This window comes from Pundamilia nyererei, unplaced genomic scaffold, assembly GCF_000239375.1.
Source record: "Pundamilia nyererei isolate P.nyererei 1_Seehausen unplaced genomic scaffold, PunNye1.0 scaffold00189, whole genome shotgun sequence".
In the NCBI taxonomy this organism is placed as follows: Eukaryota; Metazoa; Chordata; class Actinopteri; order Cichliformes; family Cichlidae; genus Pundamilia; species Pundamilia nyererei.
In genome coordinates this window covers 357,486-372,886 of record NW_005187590.1, presented here as the reverse complement: position 1 = coordinate 372,886, position 15,401 = coordinate 357,486, and the positions used below count along the sequence as shown (strand labels likewise).

Sequence of the window (15,401 nt, the reverse complement as noted above, 5' to 3'; positions counted from 1 at the left end):
TACAATGCCAAATGACAACAACAGTCGCATCAAGGCACGTTATATTGTAGGATGAAGACGCTACAATAACGCAAAAACTTGTATTTCTGTATATTCTCCTAATTTTCCCACTATTTGAAATGCCTCTGACTCTTTCTCCCAGTTTCCGTTATCGTGCTGAGTCACATGATACCACATGGTGCTTTTACTGTCTCCGAGTAATGTCTGAAAAATACAACAGCATAGTAATACGAGTTCAACAGTGAAACGGTGGGCATAAAAGAAAAAAGCACCAAAAATAATTCTTTTATAGAAACCACTACAAAGGAATAAGTATAGAACAAATTAAATTGTAGAGGTTAATTGGACAAGAATAAAAAGGGACATGTAACAATGACATGTAGCAACAATGCTACGAAAATAGGATTTTTCCTTTTACTTATTTATTCAAAGTTTTTAAAAAAAATCTTCAACCTTTTATGCATTTATTGTTGATTTTCATTGAGACATTTGGTCAACTACTCTAAATCTGGTTAAAACGTAACATTTTGCGTTTTGTAAGTCTATTACTTACTCGCTATCTGCAACTTTGTTATTAGGGAATATGAGATAGTTTGTTGTTGCTTTGTTTAATGGTAATCAGCCTGTTTTACACATCACTGTATTTTTTCCTCCTTATTCATTCCGCTGGTCCGTGAAGTCAGCAAGAGTCGTGGTTTATTAGAGCAAGACTTGAAGCGGCTCTGACCAGATATCAGTAGGCTGAGATAGATGGCAAGCGGTTGTCATTTTTATGCCACTGGAAAGAAATCCTCTGATGCGAATCTCGTGGATGACGCTTGATGTGACGTTTACGTCAAAAAGTGCGACTTAAACTAAGTTTGGATATATGTTTTTCTTTTTTTCACCACTTAGAAACGCCGAGGAGCTGGTAGTGAAAGTTTGGAGACATTTCGAGAGTCATTAAAAAGTTAGAAGAAACCTTTTGGGACGTTTTGTGTCGGTCGTGTTGAGAGATGTCTGAATCAGAGAAGAATGAAAACATTCCCGAAGCGTCTGCAAGAAAAGGAAATTCAAACACAGGGAATCCAGCAAAAAGCGAAGAGGTATGACACAGCTGGACGCTCCTGCACAACTACAAGTGATTATAATGTGATTGTGCAGGTTTTCTGTCAGCGGATGGCCTGGAGAACGTGCAAATGATTCCACGACTGCAGTAAACTGTTGGACTCTTGTCCTTTAAGCCCCATAAAGCACCCATCACTAGTATACAGCTTCCAACTTCCCTAGTTAGTTCTCTGTTAAAGATGAATTTATTGTGCATTAAGTGAATCATTGACAAATAAAATAGATTTTATTCGATAGCTTTGGACGACTGTTTAAAAAGCAAAAAAAAAGGGACCCTTTTATTTTCACGGACTGTTTTTGACAGATGGTTCAATGCTTGAAACAAACAATCTATATGTTCCTTCCACTATTTGAGTGAACTGCCTTCTATATTAAATCACTGTAAATCACCTTAAAACTCTCTCGTCACAGCTCAGGACCTGCTTGCCAGTGATTCTTACCAGTTGCACTATTCTTTGCTAGCCTTCAGGCTCATGCACTGTGGTCACCAATTAATCAGACAGCATAGACTTGACCTCAAACACAGTTTTGTGTTTAAGTGCACTAGTCTTTTGGTGCTTGGGATGTATATTGGCCCTGAACCAAGGATCCATCACTGAGGTTCTGTCTAGCAGGTCACTGCTGACCCTGAGTCTGTGCTTCTGCAAGTTGTTTTCATTTCCTCAACCTTTCGGTGAAGCTGCTGATAATTACAGTGGGTAAAATAAGTATTGAACGTGCCACCAATTTTCTAAGTAAATATATTTCTCAAGGTGCTTTTGATGTAAAATTCTCACCAGATGCCAATAACAACCAGTTCGGTCTACACATGTAAAGAAGTCTAACCACAGATTACCATAAATTATGTGTAATAATGAGAAATGACAGAGTGGAAAATGTATTGAACATGCATACTATCATTTGCCTTTGTTTCTCTGTCTGAAATCTTGCAGTGAGCACCTGGTCGTGGCCGGTTTATGGTGAAATAATGTTCTTTCAACTTCTGGATATTGGCTTCAAAAGTGCTCACTGGAACCTTCAGTAGTTTCTTCTGTAAATTCTTCTGTAACCAATGCTTTCAGTATGTTTTGCAACAATAAGGCTTCAAAGGTCTTGAGAGTCCTCATTGGTTTTACCCATGTTTCTTATAAGACATGTTTTTATAGGCCATCAGTTTGAATGAACCAACATCAATTTGAACCAAGTGGCAGGACTGCTTACTGATATTATTCAGCTGGTGTCATGACTTTCCATGCCTTTTTGTACATCCCTTTCTTAGTGTGTTCAGTATGTTTTCTGTATCATTTCTTATATTACACATAATTTATCGGGATCTGTGCTTTGATTTCTTTGCATGTGTGGATTGGATGGTTTCTCTGGTGAGAATTTCTTATCAATAGCAACAGTTTGTCACATGGTCAAAACTGATTTTGCCTGCTGTATCTCACACAGAGAAATGGCTTAGGTAAGGCTGTTGTAATTCATGCTGTACCTTAGCCAGTGTGCCTATGGATAATACCATAATGATGGTTTACACTTGATCTCATACCATTCATATATGTATCGCACAAGCCGGCCGAAAAAACAAAAAACAATCCACTAACAGACAAAGGAAATGTGAGAATTAAGGAAACAAACAACTATATGTAACTAAAAAAGACAATCAGATAGTAGATTTGTTTTAATTTTTGTTAATTTTTCAGCGTTAAATACCTTTTATTTTGCAGATCTTCTTATATTGAGAGTAATATTTAAATGCTTTAAATGCCCTTCTGTGTGTTTCAGGATTTTAACTTGGCTGCCATCTATGTGTCAGATGCCCAGTACAACAGAAATGTCTACTTTGACACATCACCTCAGGCTGTCAGGTGCAGCTTTAACATCCATCCATCCATATTAAATATGTGGAAATTCTATAATTATTTTGTTTGTCTCTGCTGTATTTCTGTTGTGCTGATTTCTGTACACACGTATATTTAATCTGTTCAGCCTGGAAGATGTTTCACTCCTCTCCGTCTCCTCTTAATTTTTGACCAGCAGTTTGAACATGTCAGACTAGAACAGTTTCTTTTAGCTCTGTTTACGATGACTTTCTTTGCCTGTGCTGACTGGTTGGTATTTTTTTATTCTGTATATTTACTGTAAAGTGTCATAACTTTATATTTCACTTTTAATAAATACATATTAGTCTTTATAACAGCTTTAAATCAACATTGTTGAATGGATAATTTTTCATGTAGAATATATTGTCCCAGCAAATGCAACATTTTCTCCTGTTTATTAGTCAATCTGCTATGGCAAACTATGAGGGATGTGAAATGACTTCCCCCTAATGTGAAATGCATTTGGATGTGAGGACTTTAAGTTATAGCATGCAGTTTGGATTGAATAATGAGTGTGAGTTGCTCTAATATCCAACTTTGTGTGTGGATTTTCAGACTGTATATGCTCTATAATCATTGGGCCCTAAAGGTACTCCTCTACTTCTTCATGCTGGTCAATCTGTCTCTTGCCATCTTCGAGGATCCAGCTGTATACCCTCTGCCTATATGGGTAAGACTGCAACTGCCACACAGAGACACTGTCCTGTTTTTATAGTTTCTCTTTTTAATGTGCAGGCTAAGGGTGCTGAGAGGAATAAAAGGTTTGTCAGCAGCGCCAAATGTCCAAACAATCGTAAGTGCTTTTTGAAAAATTCAGAGATGCAGACAGTATTGGAACTGATATATCTGAAATATCTGAGCCTCTGTCATGCTGATTGAAGCAGAGTCTATGAAAAAACACTATAAGAGTTATTCTGATATAAACTAAGTACTAACTAAGTGATGTTCTGAGGGCTCTTGTAAATCTAAGTTTCATTTTGGTTTAAAGGCTGACTAGTAATTAAACTTATACAGATGTTAAATTTAGCAATTATGTAGCAAAATTAATGAATGCAAAAAAGTGAAATATAGCAGTTTAAATAAACAACTAGCATACTTTCTTACTAGTTTGTTTGTTTTTGTTGTTGTTGTTGTTTGTTAGTTTTTTCAAGGCACTTTTTATTGTAAGGTAGACCCTACAATAATACATACAGAGAAAAACCCAACAATCATATGACCCCCTATGAGCAAACACTTTGGTAACAGTGGGAAGGAAAAACTCCCTTTTAACAGGAAGAAACCTCCAGCAGAACCAGGCTCAGGGAGGGGCGGGGCCATCTGCTGCGTCTGGTTAGGGTGAGAGAAGGAAGACAGGATGAAGACATGCTGTGGAAGAGAGACAGAGATTAATAACAGATATGATTCAATGCAGAGAGGTCTATCAACACATAGTGAGTGAGAAAGGTGACTGAAGAAGAAGTTTAAATGCAATAGAAGCCAATAGAGGGGAAATCTGCTCTCTCTTTCTAGTCCCTGTCAGGACTCTTGCTGCAGCATTTTGGATTAACTGAAGGCTTTTCCGGGAGTAAGACATTCCTGCAGTTTAACTAATTGGTGTGTGAGATCTGGTATCATGGATGGATAAAGCTGTGTGTTATCTGCAAAGCATTAAAATGTGTGAAGTCTATTAGTTAGATATGATACAAAACAATGCAGAGCAGTACCTGTAATACCTACAGCATGTTCTAATCGCTCTAATAGGATATTATGGTCGACAGTATCGAACGCTGCACTGAGGTCTAGCAGGACAAGCACAGAGATGAGTCCACTGTCAGAGGCCATAAGATCATTTGTAACCTTCACTAAAGCTGTTTCTGTGCTGTGATGAGCTCTGAAACCTGACTGAAACTCTTCAAATAAACCATTCCTCTGCAGACGATCAGTTAGCTGTTTGACAACTACTCTTTCAAGGATTTTTGATATGAAAGGAAGGTTGAGATTGGCCTATAATTAGCTAAAACTGCTGGGTCTAGAGATGCTTTTTGAGTAACGGTTTATCTACTGCCACCTTTTTTGGCTTCACTCCTTGACAATGCGAATTAGCAATAATTCCTCTTCCATTTTTATATAAATAGACTTCTCCCAGAGCTTGACAGACTTCAACTCCAACATTTTGGACTGCACCTGGCAATTGTATTTCTTGGTCTGCTCCCCAGTCTTGGTGAGTCTTATTGCTGCTGGTTCTGGCTAGAGTGAACGGCGAGCTCACAACAGGTGTCTAAAGCACAACAAAAGTTACAGTCAAGTACAGTCAATACGCTTGGATGGATGAGGTCTATTATGGAGACACTATCATATGTCTGATCTTTGATAATGATTGAGACGCAGCAGCTCAAGATGTTTAGTTCTAGTATAATGTTCTAATCACTTAAAATAAGCTGCTTTTCTATCAGCAGTAATTTGTTACCAACTACACACCGCTATAGTTTTTATGAAACTGGGAGATAGTGGTATTAGGGTATATATTATATTTTGATGTAGCTACAGTCTTTCTATGTCTTTCTATATCAGTCTCATGGCGACTGAGCCTTCTCTGTGGCAGATCCCGCATTAGATCTGCACAAACACGTGATCAGTTTAAATCGTTACCGAAGACACATTTTTATCGTCTGGCTTTTAACAAACTTTGACCTAAACATTTTGGTTGTAACAGCCTTAGTTGTTGTTTTAGTTGTTTTTATTGATTTACTTTATTTATTTTTTCCATATTTTACTGCATCATTGTTTTACATCTTATTTGTTTCAGTGGCATTTTACATGGTTATGCACTTTGTGCAGTATGGACGGTTTGGAAATGTGCTATATAAATGAACTTGACCTTGAACTTGACCCTTGACCTATATGTAAAATGTGCAATCATTGAAATTCCAAATTGGAGTTCAGTAATAGCTGGTAATGTAAAAGTAATTAATAACACCATTAACTTTGACTGACTCTAATGTAATCTTCTGTGGCTTGTATGAATAGAAATACTAATTACTGTCTACACCTCAGCATTTTATTATAAAAAGACTGAATAGATTTTCAGGCCATTCAACATTTTACCAGTCCTGAAGAATAGAATACAATAGAATAAAATTCAACTTTATTGTCATTGCACATGTCACAAGTACATGGCAACGAAATGCAGTTTGCATCCATCCAGAAAGTGCTTTAGTAATAATATATAATACAGAATTTGGATCTATTATAGTATGTTACATGTACAAGGTATGAAGGAATGTTATGAATATACTATAAGTATGCGCAGGCTATGAACAGGTTATGCATATGTTTAAAAATATGAAAACTATACAGGTTGTAGATATACAATTGCAAGTATTAATAAACAGTTGGAAAACTATAATTATTGTATTGTACAGTATGATGGTCTATACAGCAATTACAGTAGTGCAGCTGAGATCAGTGAAATAGACTAGCTACTGTGAAGTCCAAGAAGTCAAATTATTATCAGAAGTATGGTCATGTGTTGTGTTATGTTGTTTTTCAGGCCACCATGCTGGTGGAGATACTCTGTCTGCTCATCTTCACCATTCGAGTCATTCACTATGCCAAGGTGATTCTCCGTGACAAGTTCTGGAAAGATCCCAAAAACATCTGCATCATTGTCATCCTCACGGTAGGAGTGCCAATCTGCATTATTATTGTGGGAGGGGTTTATACACATTATTAGTATATATGTATTTTTAATTGGAAGATTTTGGAAGAAGGCTCCTCTAACTCAGACAGAACCAGAACAAGTCATTGTAAAGATGTTTTTGACTAAGTACTTAGGAAGAGGTTATACATTCCTGTCAGTTGGTGAGTGTGCAGTGTGCACCCAGAGGACTTCCTGGTTTAGGGTCTGAAAGCTGAAACTGTTACCGTGTGCTGAGCTGCAGAGACAGGATGTGCTGAGAAGGCTTTCCTCTTGTTGTGAAACAACCTTTAGCCTAAGATGTTGCTTTCTCAGCACTACCAAAGTAGTAAAGCTTCCTTGTGACTCAGTGATTCTGAGGCTCTCAGTCACAAATTTTCTTGCACAACTTTTTATTTTCTGGAATATTTGGAATAAGTTGTTATTTTGTTTGTATTATATATGAAATCATTTTCATTTCAAAGAAGACTGTCCTTCTACTACTGCTCAAATAATTTCATTTTAGAATAATCCTGTTTATTCTTATCTAGCTGGTTTGGTCATGGAAACACTTTAAGTATTGACATATGCATCTTGAACTGCATCTGACTCTTTGAAATGCAAATAGATAGTAAATACTAGCATTGAAGCTGGTATTCTTTCAATGTGTGTGAATGTTAGAAGCACTTGCATAGAAAAAAGTGCTTGTGCGACTGGGTGAATGAGGCAAGTTGTATAAAGCGCTTTGATTGCTCAGAGTAGAAAAGCACTATATAAGAACCAGTCTGTTTACCATTTACCATTAAATGACTTTGTTCTTTTGTGCATTGACTAGCTCACTTTGGTTGATATGATCATTTATGGAGCATTGAAAGCTGCAAATTATTATGGTGTTCGCTGGTCCAGAGTCCTGCGGCCGCTTCTACTGGTCAACGTCACAGAGGGACGGCAGGTAATGGCTGAATGTTTAAACAATCCACAGTCAGTAATGAAAGCTTCATTACCATGAACATTTCAATTTTTTTCCGTTTTTTTCCTCATTAAATCCTCTCCAGAGGATGATCCATTTCAGTTGTAATGAGCACCACCTTTAGAGAGAACTAGCTCTGCTGAACTGATATGGGAAGGCTTGAAGCACTAAAAGTAAAGTGAGGATAAGCACTGTAGTCAAATGTAGGTCATTGGTTACATTTTTCATGGCTCTACTATAGACTGTCTCGGTGTCTTCTTTCTATGATTACATTCCTAGGGTTAAACTCAGAAACTTTGTGTACTACAGTGAAGATTAGGAGAAATTACTAAGAAAACTAAGAGAAATAACATATATCAGAATACATGTTAAAGAAGAAATCATCCCCGTTAGGAGTTCATTGTCAAAATATGACGTCTTCATTAGCTCAGTGTTTTTTGACACCAAATATAATGTGTTTGTGGGGATTATTAATGATTTGGCTGTAAGAAATATTCCAGAGACATCACAAGATGGCTCTATTTAACGAATTTTTAGGCCTTATTAAACTAACTTCTATTATTTATACAATTAACTTATTTATTTTATTTTTTGCCTGTCCTGTCCGGCAGTGCAGCAGTCAGATTTGTTGTCAAACAAAATCTCCAACAAATCTATTTTCACAAGTGGACCATTACAGCTGCTATGCTTGTCCGCTCGATAGGCATATTTTATTCGATGTACTTCAAACACTATCTATCTCACATCCATGGCCAGTTTAGAATCACCAGTTAACCTAACATAGTAGTGGTAGAACCAAGAACCATCTTGCTGTGTCAACAGTACTAACCACTACATTTTTTGGCATGCTTTTTTCCCAGTCTCAGCCCTGGAGGTGATTAGGCTCATACAGAAGTTTTATGCATGTATGTTGTAAATGACAAATTGCCCAGAAATCCAAGTGACTCGTGTTTTGCAGACATTTAGAAAGCTTTGGTCCTAAATTCAGTTTAAGTCATACTTGAAAATGTTTTCACATCTGGTCAGAGTTTGAGCATTTGTTTGTGTTCACGTGATCAAGGCTCTCAAAGTGGTGTTTTGTCTGTCATGAATTTTCTGCCGTTTGATCAATGGATCATGTTTAGTTTTTCTCTGTTAGGAATTTGTGGAGTGTTTGAGGCAGACATAATGTTGTTAAACATGTAAATGTTTGACTTCACGAGCCAATGGTACTTGAAAACATTGTTGATAAGTGTATAAGGAAAGCGCTTTTGCATGTAAAACTGTGTCACTGTGTGCTCCTTTGTGTTCAGCTCCGCAGAGCATTCAGGAGCATCCGTAATGCTCTGCCTCAGATTTTCTACGTCTTCCTGCTCTTCATGTTCAGTATCCTCATCTTCGCCCTCATGGCGCTGAAGTTGCTGGGCAAACGGTGAGAAAGCTGTACCTTATTCTGAGGTTGGCTCTTGACATCAGTTTTCAAATTCTCTTTAAACTTGTTTTCAGTTAGAATCATTCAAGTTATTTCATTCCATATATGTGACATCTTTTTGGCCTGTTTGTTATCTTTTAAAAGGCTGTATTTACATTGCATATAACTTGGGAGTCTTTGAGACCCATGCAACTTGAAAACACTTCCTGCAAAAGCTAAAGCGCTCTACACGAATAATGGGCAGGTAGGTAACAGATGATAGCTTTCAGGCAGTGTAGTGAGAAGCCTGGAATAATGAGAGTAAAAGGGACAATAGTAAGCAGCATACAGACAACAGATTTGACAGACTTGCTGGGTCATTCTCTGACATTTTGTAACAAGCTGAATACATGTAAAGATCTGAGATCCAATCCAAATATATTACCTGGATTTCTTTCTTTCTCTATGTAATAAAATCTTGCATGATGCAACCAGTGAAATTGTAATTTATAACATGAGCTTGCACAGGCAATTGTGCAAACACCCAGCTATGTCATCCATATAAATAAGCAAAGATTTTAAGCTTATGCAACATTTACAAACATGTTCTCCTGGTCAGTCAAAGAGCCACAACACCTGGCGCAGTTAGACAATGGTCAACATTTTCCCAAAGGCTCTACTGAGGCCATGTGTTCTGTTTTTTTGCTTTGTTTTGTTTTTAGTGAAAAAGTAGAGGACTTTTTTGAGTTTTAGCAATAGTTTTTAAGTGTATGTATTTTTTCTCTCTCTCTCTAGAGGTTTGACGAACATAAATGGAACACCATATTTCACCAGCTACCTGGAAATCATGTTTGACTTGTACGTCCTCGTCACCACGGCCAATAGCCCTGACGTCATGTAAGTTTGTATTGTAAATCTCAATTTGTGTTCTTTGAGATCAAGCAATTTACAATTATTTCAGTCTTCATGAAGCATGCCTTTTTCTAAAGTACGTTAAATCCCTGATTGTGTTTGCATGACGTTACTTTGTATAGTATTTACTTTGAGATGATTCAGTTTGTGAAGATACGTGGAAGTCAGATTTTGCGTGTGATTGCAAAATGGAATGTAGTGTTGGTTCATTCCACTTTAGTTTTATGTGCATTTTGTCAAACAATCAACAAAATCAAGTAGACAAAGATGACTATGAAACATGGATGAAAATAGATTCACAGATTAATGATAGATGATTAAATATTTGGAGAGCAATTAAGATGCACTTTATCTCACATACTGTACATATAAAACTGGCATAAATGTCACATTTTCATCCAGATCTGTCTTTTTAATCTAAATTGGACATCTTCACATCATCTTATACATCATTCAGTGGCTCTGACTGAAAGAAAGAAACAGCACTGTTGTTAATAGTGCTTATCTCGTTGAACCAACTATTCCATCCCAGCTGTCATAGGGCGAGATGAACCAACTATTAATATTTGAAAAAGGACAGTTGATTAAAAAAAATTAGCAGATTTTCTCATTTCTGTTAAATTTTTTGTTCAGATGAAACCCACTGAATGTAATTTGTGTTGCATTCAATGTTGTGCACGTATTCCTTGAATACTGGAATTGTTTAAATGATCAATAAGGCGTGATGTCTGAACAGCAAGGAGACGACATGAATAACACAATTCAGCCAAACTCAGTTATAATCCTAATTCTCTGATTTTTATTAGTGTATTTGACATAATGTATTTTGAAACTGTTTGTGAAGTAAAAGTAGTGTTGTTATTTAGATGGCACTTCAAACCACACAAACTCTTGTGTTTCTTTCTGGCGCTGACCTCTTGGTTTGAGAGGGAACTCTCTGAGCTTTACAGAAAAGAAGAAGGAAGTGAACACTAACCGTTTTTCTTCTTCTAGTATCTAGTATCTTTCTATTAGTATCTATTTGTCTTTGTATCTTAGCCTGACTTCTTTTTTTCTGCTTGTTATTGTCAGGATGCCAGCATACAACGCCAACTTCTTCTTCGCAGTCTTCTTCATTGTGTACATCCTTATCAACACTTACATCTTCATGTCCGTCTTCCTGGCTGTCGTTTACAACAACTATAAAAAATACTTGAAGGTACAGCCATGTGACCGTTTCCTGTGCAGGTTCTCTATATTTTTATAATTTCTTTAAAAAATACCATACTGTGCAAAAGTTTTGAGCCACTCCGCATTAAAAAAACCCACACACACTTGACACAGGACTTGAGAGATGTATCTGGATCTCTGGAATTTCCTCCAAGAAGCCTGGAGAACTGTTTATGAAGACTACTTCAGGAAAGCTACAAGGAAGCTTGCCTAGGAAATATCAGGCCGTGGTAAAGAATAAAGGACGTTGGAGCCAATATTGACTTTTAGGATCGTTAGAATTGTACAAAATCACGCAACATTCACACAAGCATTGCCACTCTGATGTATACATCAGAGAACAACTTGGGGTTCAGTATCTTGACTAAAGGTATTTTGACATGCAGACTGAAGCAGCCAGGGATTGACCGCCAAACGTCTGATTAGTCAATGACTTTCCATACCTCCTGAGAAGCTGTGCAAAGGGTTTTGCAAAATACTCTATATGCCATGTAAGATTATATCAACTTATATAAAGCAGCAAGCAGATCTGATTAATATTTGTCAATTCAATCAAATAAGATATATCCCGAAAGTTCCTTTGTCACAGCAGCACTTGGATCTTGGAATTATTTATTAAACGTACTTATTTTTCTATAAATTTATGTCACATCTTTTGTGAATACAGTAGATTTCCTTTGCACATTCCATGTCATTTAAGAAGAAAATGATCATTTCCAACAGGAAGAGGTACGGCAGCTAGTGAGAGCTAAGAGGCACAAGATGGTGCGAGCATTTGGTGTCCTACAGGAGCAAAGGGAGGAGGGCGGCGAGCCAGTGGTGACCCAGGCCAGCTGGAACCAACTGGTCCGACTGGTCCAACCCAACCTTAGTAATGCTCACAGAGAGCTGCTATGGAGCGTCTCTGATGACAAGAACCAAGGGGCCATTGGTGAGTGATATCCAAACCAACATACACACCTTAAATCCAAAACACGTTTAGGGAAGTTGAGTTTAGTAAAGTTCTTTATAAGTACCCAAGATGGAAGGGATGAGATTTATTTTTCTTTAGCCAGTTAGTTGTCAGCTGTTTAATCTGCATGTCACATGTCTAGTCAGCTGACAAGTAATTGTGACAATATGGAGAGTAACTGAGCATATTTATGTACATTTTCATGTGTTAGAGCTTTGACTTAATTTAAGGAGATGAGGTTGGAGATGAGGAGGAAGAGGAGAGAGCAGTGTTGGAAGAGAAAGGCATAATGAGAATGACATGATGAAAGTATGCATGTAAAAATGTTAAAAGGTCATCTATAGTTTGAAATAACTATTTGTGATCTTTAAAGAGTAAGAAACACAAAGACAAACATTAAACTCGTGGTTAATGCCCCTGAAATTGTAATTTAAGCAAGTATGCAAAGTCAATAATGTTGTAGGCATTGCAAAGTGTAAAATTTCTGTCTAGCTTTTAATAAACTCCTGGTGCGTCACTATGCAACTTGGGAAAATAGTTCGTTTGATCCCAGATCCACAGCTAAGAAGCTATGAGAAGAGTGTAATATTCAGCACAAATGAACAAAGCTGCTGTGCAATGCTGCCTTCTTTACATTTTAGCAACATTTCAAGGCCAAACTGGCTCTGTACGACTGAATATGATTGCATGTCACAGATACGGTAAACTATGGAACTGCATTACATCTTCTATTATTCTACACAAATATCTCAACATTTTGTATTTGCTTTGGAATAAGGGTAAGGTTATGAATAAGATTAAATGTACATGCATTTTAATTGCTTAGAGCCGTAGGTGACCAGGTTGTCTCACAGTTTTGCGTGTTCATGTGTAAACTGAGTACAGCCTGCATGCCCTAAATCTACCTAAAGGCCATTAAATTGTCACCAGTCCAGTCTAATCCTTGAAGCTGAGGCATTGTTCAGATGTCCAGTATCATTCAGCTCTGCATACTCTGCTGAGTCAGTGTCTTCACACTCATCTTCCACATGAAGGAAGTCAAAATGCATTATCATTGAGCATTTCTATTTTTCCACCAACCACAACATCTGATGTTATACAACCCAACAAGTAAAAAAAAAAAATCTAATTGATCTTTACAGTTATACATATTTCCCTGTGTGTGGTTGTTATCCCTGAATTCGTTTAATGATTTTGTTTCTATCAAGTTATTTGCTACCGCCTCTTATGCAGGTTTTTATTTTATTTTATTATTGTTATTTTTTTAAACCACAACTCTTGGTTTTTAACCTCTGCTTTGTGAACACGCAGTGTGTGTGACTTTGCACTTGAGCAATAGCATGAATTTGCTGTTTCTGTTTTCTTCTTCCTCACTGTGAAAACCATTTTTGTGCTACGCTTTAGACATCCTTTCTAAAACTATAAAACTTTGCATTTTCACATGGGAGTCTTGCTTACAGAGCAAGCCTCAAGTGGCAGTTAGTTACTTCAGTTTTTGGCATTTTGTCTTCATTTTTCAGTCTTGCACAGGGGATAAAAAATTTCAAAAATGCTGCTATATACTCGAAGGAAAAATGAAAACCGTTTTGCGGGGCGTACTGCAATTCCTGCATTTAACAAACAGAAGGTTGTTACATTAGGTCAGGGGTCGGCAACCTTTCTGATCATGAGTGCCATATAATATTTCCTCAGAGGTCAGTGTGCCATATGATTGCATTAGCAATAAATGTAATAACGCTCTATATGAACAGTTACACACTATATAGAACCACTTTATAGAATTATATTTGTTTGCAGATGTTGGCAGCTATCAGCGAATAGTTATCAGCTATTTTGAAACAAATAAAAAAGACTTTTTATCCATAACAGCAAATTAACTGTACAACAGAAAATGCAAATGCTATTTATGGTCTCCTCACAACAGTGATAAGAAAAATAAACTGGGCCAATGTTTGTTAATACAGAGACGCACATGTTAATCTGATCTCTGGTCTCCCACTCAGAGACACAGGTCTCCGAGTGTCCAGCATTCAGACGGCTACCTGAGGACACATGTCAGAGAAAATCTGCTCACACAGATATGCAGAGCCAAATACTGTCAATAAGGCCTCTGCAATGTTCTGAAGACAGTTAAACTCATCAGGTAGTGATGTCCAGCAGGTGAACATGCAGCTCCATGAACACGCACAGCTGTGGATTCCAGCTGTGTCTGTAGTTCTGCAAACTTTGACCCCCACAGACTCGAGCTTTTCAGTTCAATCAGCTGCATTTCGATTTCCTCTGTGTCCAGCCAGTTAATGCAAGACAAATCCAGCTTTTCATTAAAGCTTTCTGGTTTGATCAGAAAAGAAAACATTGGTCCATACACCTGAAAGTCCCGAAAACGCATTGTGAATTCTGTCTCGAGTCTACGGATTTCCGTGGTGCTGATGCTGCACTGAGCAGACAGCTCCTGAAGCATTTGAAGTGTTGGAAAGTGGAAATTTCAACATTGCTCGAAAAAACTGCCAGCTAGCAACGTCCCTCTCACCAGTAAGCAAAGTTATCTGTAGCCAATTACAAGTTGAATCTGGTAGTTGGGGTTGTTAGCTAAGATACCATCATTAAGAAGCAGCACAACTAATGTGTCTATGCGAGCTAATTTGCGATGTGCACCGCTGGCCCAGCCATTTATTTTTTTTTTTAATGCACCTGCTCAAATTAATTCCCTGCGTGTCATGCCCAGGGCTGGACTGAGACAAAAAAATCAGCCCGGGCATTTTGACTTGAGACCGGCCCACCAGGTATTATAGGAAAAGCCATAAAGCCTTTGAATGAAAACAAACGCTGTTGTGACAGTGATGTACACTGTCTTGTTTCTATACTTTCTATACATTTTATATCAGATAAAAACTTTGGTTGTAAGATTCAGATAATCATTTATTAAAAGCGAGACATCTGAAATGAGAATAAGAAAGAAAAGTATTTCTTTGTTCCCACCTCTCCCTGTTAATGCCTTACCTCCCCCCCCCGGCAAAACTTTGCTAGACCCGCCCCTGCACAGTTACCAGCTGTCAGCTACATAGAAAAGAATCCTGGTGTTATTTCTCAGAAACGGTTTATAACTTCCTTTCAACTCATTCATGTCACCTAACAGGTAAACCTGTTTCTCCATCACCTGTCCAGCTCTGATGGTTCTTACTGAATCATCAGAGCTGAACATCTCCTGGTTTCATCTTCATGTTTCCCTCTCACCAGATAACCAAACCATATCATGACCAGCAGCTTTACAGCTGTGGCTCCAGCAAACATCAGCTGATACTAGAAATTAATATGAAATAAATTCTAACAACAGCTGATCAAGC

General features: G+C 37.6%; 1 protein-coding gene across 1 annotated transcript in view; it reads left to right on the top strand.

The window, feature by feature from the left end:
- Positions 1 to 718: 718 nt before the first annotated feature.
- Positions 719 to 15,401, top strand: part of tpcn3 (two pore segment channel 3) — a 40,233-nt gene continuing 25,550 nt past the window's right edge. The window contains exons 1-9 of the mRNA XM_005747139.1: positions 719 to 1,085; positions 2,872 to 2,954; positions 3,525 to 3,639; positions 6,499 to 6,627; positions 7,460 to 7,576; positions 8,887 to 9,005; positions 9,780 to 9,881; positions 10,968 to 11,094; positions 11,829 to 12,036. Of these exons, the coding sequence (XP_005747196.1) occupies positions 996 to 1,085; positions 2,872 to 2,954; positions 3,525 to 3,639; positions 6,499 to 6,627; positions 7,460 to 7,576; positions 8,887 to 9,005; positions 9,780 to 9,881; positions 10,968 to 11,094; positions 11,829 to 12,036 (1,090 nt within the window). The 5' untranslated portion in view covers positions 719 to 995. The remainder of the gene's footprint in view (positions 1,086 to 2,871; positions 2,955 to 3,524; positions 3,640 to 6,498; positions 6,628 to 7,459; positions 7,577 to 8,886; positions 9,006 to 9,779; positions 9,882 to 10,967; positions 11,095 to 11,828; positions 12,037 to 15,401) is intronic.